Source organism: Etheostoma spectabile, chromosome 19, assembly GCF_008692095.1.
Source record: "Etheostoma spectabile isolate EspeVRDwgs_2016 chromosome 19, UIUC_Espe_1.0, whole genome shotgun sequence".
NCBI classification, from domain to species: domain Eukaryota; kingdom Metazoa; phylum Chordata; class Actinopteri; order Perciformes; family Percidae; genus Etheostoma; species Etheostoma spectabile.
Window position 1 is genome coordinate 14920392 of NC_045751.1, and position 6000 is coordinate 14926391.

Genomic DNA, 6000 nt, shown 5'->3' on the forward strand with positions numbered 1-6000 from the left:
TCTCATGCCCACACATACTGTACACTCAGACAAAAACACAAAGGGAATTTTGTGAAATGTTAGGCCTCAGTCCAAATTCAGCAAAGGGCCAATTAAGTCTTCTCCAAACAATCTACATCATTAACATAATGCAGCTAAACCATGACTATCCACTACAGGTTTCTGAGGCTGCAATGGGTAATGTGAGCATCAAGACAGAGTGTTTGTATTGAATAGCAACTCAAGGTGGGAAACAGGTTTGGGGTGCGGGGCAGTTGCAGGATGGGATGTTGTGAATCTAGCTTTAGCCTCTCTTTGGCTCCGCACCTCATATGTATTGCTGACACTGTGGATTGTACACAATTGTATTCTGTAATTATTGCGATGTCTACACATCAAATTGATTGGTCACAATACCCAAAAGTGAAAATATATCTAAAAATATATCAAATACTATTTTTTCTAATAGAAAAAAAATATCTAATAGCTTATTTTTGCCATAGGCCTCAACTGTGTGTTTACTAATTTTCTTACTTGCAAAACGCTGACAAATGGTACATAAATGGGATTGATTTAACAGTTTCAACCCAAAAAGGGTGTTGCTTCAGTGACAAAAACAAGCTTGTAATTTGAAGGACTTGCCACCATATCCACACTACAGCAGCACAGTATCCCTGACTAAATCAGAGATCTGACTAGAAAGTATCTGACTTGTTTGCCACACAGAAGAAAAAACAGAGGCGAGTGTGGGTCATTAGCAGAGCAGAAGGGACAACAGGCTAATCAGCAGGTGACAAATAGCAACCTCTGAGCTACTCACAGTGCAGGACCTTTGAGTCTCCACACTTGTTACGTCTGTGAGGCAGTGTGGCATCTGTAGTGCTACACGTGTTCTATCAAGCACGAGTTCAATCAAAACCATAATGAAGACAACAGCTATCTAACAATTCATTCAAATCATCACGTGGATATACCTGTGGTAAAATAAGTACTCAGATTCTTTTGCAGTAAAATGTCCCCTGTGACTAATATATTATAAAATATGACATACTATTAGATTGCTTATGCTGGTTTTAATGCTGTGAATTTTACTGTTATGTCTGGTTGAGGTGGAGAATCTCGTACTACTTTTTTTCACAAGATAAATCTGAGAAGTTGTGAGATCATTAAAGGTGGGAGCAAGAAGAAAAACAGTTCTGACACACAAATTGTTTTCTTTTTACTATAATTTGTGTTTTTCGGGTGAAATGTTGGAAAGATCTACATCTTAGGGTCTCAAAAAGTTAATTAAATTAAACCATCTGAAAAGTTTAAGAGGGAAATATCCTTTTGGTGGAATTGCCAAAGAATAAGAAACCTGAAAGATGGCTTCAACTAGAAACTGATATTAACAGGCCAACCACTGGTTAAATCTTGAACAGTGTGTTGCAATTTATAACCTTATAGTATTATTTTTATATAAAATCTTAATCTCAAAAGTAACCCGTAACTGCTACACGTAGTGGAGTAAAATATTTTGACTCTGAACTGCATTTTTTTGGCGTTTCTCCTTCAGGATAATAAAACTTCATTCTCACAGTGACCTCAACCTTGAAATAGCCTCACTGGTACAAAGCTTTAAATGTGTCTGCAGTTTGAAGCATGTGTCAGCTTGTGTGTGTATACCTGTAGAGATGTTGTAGCACAGCATCAAGGGTTGACCTGTTTATCTTTGGCAAAGTCTCGATGAAAGTAGAGTACTTCTTTACCCTCTGCCTCTCGTCCTTCTCATCTACATAACCACACAGATTAGAACAACTGAAAAAATGCCAAATATAACAAAATTAAAACTGACACGACTGTAGCACACAAAGGGAATAAGGGTCTTACTGTACGTTTTCAATTATTGAAGCAAAATTGAACTTTTTTTTTTTTCATCCGTGATTAAGCAATCATCATCGTCTCTACTGTCCAACGTTTAACATAGGCATATTTTTGCTTTTTATTATGTCACTCCAGCAAACGTGTGTTCCCACACCCACCAGACGCCTCACATACCCAGAGCTGACACCCAGTATGGATAAAGCTCCTTGGTCAGTAGTGCATCCTCTGCTTGAGATAAGAATCTCTTCAGGGTGTCTGTCACATCCTCCAGCTGCTGCTCCTTCTCCCTGAGCTTCACATTACGGGCGTCGCGGGTGAACTCCTTCAGGAGCAGGGCCACTCGACCAGGGTCCCCCTGCTTCTGGTAGACCCCCTCCTGGCACAAACCTGGTTATGTAGTCAAAAACATGGGTGAATAGATGGACGATCAACTCATTACTTTTTTACTTATTTTTGTGCCGGAAAGTCACTGTCTGATTTGTCGTGCCTGCAACAGCAAATGGCAATGCATAGATTTCTGTATAACTAACTACAATTATAGGGCAATAACTAACCTTATGGATGCTAAGTTGTGGAATGTAACAATGTTACATAAGCACATTTGAATCTAAATTGCAGATGGAATAAAATTGTCGCATCAAGGTATATTACCCTTCTGTACCACTATACAGTTTCAGTCAGAGATGACTTTTAGGCCATTCCCTCATTACACTGCATACCACTAAACAATACTACTGTACATAAGGACCCTTTTTGCATTTATTATGGATTGCTTTCTTACATATACAGTGTATACATGTTGTGTGTTCATATTTTGCAAATTCTGCAGTAAACAGTGAAAAGTTGGACTACATTTTCTACTTTAAAAAAAATAAAATTATATGTATATGTATATGTATATATGGTGAAAAGAGAGAGGATGGAATAATGTCATGATGCTAAACAGTGAAAGGATGAACTTGTCATTAAAAAAGAATGCTGGTCAATTTCAACATGTAGGTCTGTTGTTTGTAAATTTGGAGTGCTGTCAGTGGAGAGAAAAACGATAACAATCGGTGCTGTCTAAACCCTGTTTTCCTCCTGCTAGAGTTAGCACCCAACAGGATTAAACATGGCAAGTTTTAAATGTGTTTTTTTCAACACAGCTGAATTAGCACAACTTTCATGCATTTCTTTCACACCTACAGCAGTTAGATTCACTGTGTTCACTCAAAAAGAATCACTGCACATGGGTGGGTAGGCACTGACATTTTGAACATGTTAAGAGGATAAAAAAACACATTTAGAACTTGCCCTATTTAAGCCCGTTGGGTGCCAACGCTAGCAGGAGGATAAGACAGTGTAGACAGCACCAATTGTTTGCTCTCTACTGACAGCACTCCAAATTTACAAACAACAGAGATACGTTTTGGATTTGATCGAAATTCTCCATTAAGACACAGCATACTGGATGAATCATGTCCTGAATCAGGGGAAATCATAATAATAGTTATGCAGAAATGTTGTTTTTTTTTACTTTTCTCTCCCTGTAAGTATGTTACTCACCATATTGGGTGACAAAAGCAATGCAACTGTCAACTGTAATAGGGACACCATTTTTAGTCAGCTGTTGGTCGCTGAGCGCCTTGCCATCTGTGCCAGCAGCCAGTGTGATGGCAGAGTGCCACAGTGCAAACTCCATCTTGTTGAAGCCATGGATGTAAACTGTTCTAATAAAGAGAGAGATAAAAAATAAGTCATTTCTTAAGTACACAATGATATATTTTCCAGTAACAATACAGTGTTTCATACTGTATTTCAAGATGGTGTTTCAAGTTGTTCACGTATCTGAAAAAATCCCTTACAAGTTATTAAATAAACAACCAACAAGATTAAAAGAATACAAAATTCCCATACACATATATAAAACAGCCACTGGTTTCCCATGAGGTTTCATCAAAAACACACAAAAGAAGAGCAATTAACGGAGTAAGCACAAAGTCTCATTAGATAACTCTAAAAGGGAGACTAAAACTGTTGGCTTGTGTTATGTGCAGCTTCACCTACTCTGTAAATGAAGCAGGCAGTCTAGCAAGACTTTGATTACCGCGGATGGTTACAGTAGGTAAAGTGCATTCGGACTAACAAGACAAAGGCAAAATCAAAGCTTACAGTGTTGAATAATGCATCATGTTGTTGGATCATATCAAATATGTTGCCAATTGGCACACCTTTTTCTTTTTTTTCTTTTTCAAAGACTGACATACCTTCCTCCCTCCACCATCAGCAGGACTTGGATCCTGTCCTCACCCTCCGTATGTGTGGAGACAGCTGGGGGGGAAAAGGCCAACAAGTTGTTGAAAATGCAGCTTCCAAAACTCTGTACATTCAGAGAGCAACATTTTCTGATGTGTGATATGTGATGCTAATGTGTTTACGTCTGACATTTGCAGTTGTTCAATCTACATAAAAAGCATGAGCGCTTAGAAGCTTTCGCCATGAAACTTGAAATTACATTCATTACCTGTCACTAAAAGGTCTCTGTTTTCTTAAGTACCGTATTCATTTATTTTTTAAGTCAATCACTGCAAATAGTACACCGCACAGTATGTCTAGACATATCTGACTAATCTTTTCAAATGTGCAGGCATATAGTGGAAAGAAAAGTGAGGGAACAGTGCTGTACAGTAGCGGAATGGCAAATGCATCCAATTGATGTTAATAGCATTTTTCTTGTTATGATGGGAAACCGGGGTATAGTTGTTCACTGACATTCTGAAGGTAGGCCTAGTTCAAACAAAAGGGAGAAATGGGGCATAAACACTACTTTCAATGGACATCAAGCTTTATATAAAGTTGTGATGCACACAAATAAGATTGCACTGAGGGTAATATTTAACACACCAAAGAAAAGAAAAAACAGTACCTGGCATTCTTTATCTGTACAATCAATCTTTTAAATTAACAGTGCAAGGATACCAAACAACTAGCTGTAGGGACTCAAAAGCTTTGCTATAATCACTTCTGTGGGTTCAAGCAGCTGCTCGGATCATGGCCACACACACACACACACACACACACACACACACACACACACACACACAACAGATCAAGTACCAACAAACTCACAAATCTCTAAGCAACAACATCTGGCACTTTCATCTTACTCAAGTTGTCACTAGTTGTGCTCAAATAAGAAACTAGCAAAAAGGGAACATTTTTCTTTACCCGAATAAAGAGTTGTCAAGTGTCTCATGCTCTTTTTGGAGGGTTATTTATTGGATTTAGAGAAATATTATACGCTTATTCTTTTCTTGCCAAGAGTTCAAAGAGAACACTGGCTTACTCTTACTGTGTATGATAAATATGAAGCAACCACAAGCAACCAGTTAGCTTAGCTCTAGCCATAACATGTTGTTTTTACACTTTCCGGAGTAAACAAACAAGATAGCATGAATTAGTTAGCCCTGGAGCTTTTACTTTTGGACATAGCCAGGCTAGCTGTTTACCAGTGTTTGCAGTCCTTGTTCTAAATGAAGATATGTTGCTGCTAGCTACGTAATATCCTGTTTTTTTAATCCAGACAAAAACAAAAAGTGTAAAAATTACACACTGTAGTTTAAGCTAAGCTAACTGGCTGCTGGCATAAGCTTCATGCTCACCAAACTGACATCAGAGTGGTAGTGGCCTTTTCTCAGCAAGAATGCAAATTGGCAAATTTCCCAAAATTTTAAACTATTATTTTGAGCTTAGAATTGCCGGATTCTAGGAAACTCTGGACTCCATGAACTTGGGTTAACCTACATATTTACCAAACTTGAATTATTGGAAGTAGCACTCCCATAAAAAAATGTATCTATGGACAGTATTTTCTACACCTTAAATGCTTTTATAATCATCACGTCACAAATAAGAGAAATTAGTTTTCTATTGCCTCCACCAAATATCGCAACCTCTGCATCTGCTTCTTTAGTAAACACACTGATCGACTATCGGCACTGACAGGAAACTTAATTTAATTTATTAAGAGAGGATTGGTGAAACATAACAGTGTTATTGTGGCTAACAAGTCCTTTGTACTGCATGTTGAGTGAAACAACAGAAACAATTAATCCCCAAAAGTCTCTCTTAACAAATAATTTGCCTTTTGTTTTCTTTGGCAGATTTTCAAGGGCACAG

At 37.9% G+C, this 6000-nt stretch overlaps 1 protein-coding gene across 2 annotated transcripts in view; it reads right to left on the reverse strand.

The window, feature by feature from the left end:
- The window catches only part of arap2 (ArfGAP with RhoGAP domain, ankyrin repeat and PH domain 2), a 123569-nt gene that overhangs the window by 21683 nt on the left and 95886 nt on the right, over nt 1-6000 (reverse strand). For both annotated transcript variants that reach the window (XM_032544568.1, XM_032544569.1), the window contains exons 19-22: nt 4089-4152; nt 3388-3551; nt 2017-2229; nt 1645-1750 (exon numbers count right to left, since the gene is read on the reverse strand). In XM_032544568.1, coding sequence (XP_032400459.1) covers nt 1645-1750; nt 2017-2229; nt 3388-3551; nt 4089-4152 — 547 coding nt within the window. The remainder of the gene's footprint in view (nt 1-1644; nt 1751-2016; nt 2230-3387; nt 3552-4088; nt 4153-6000) is intronic.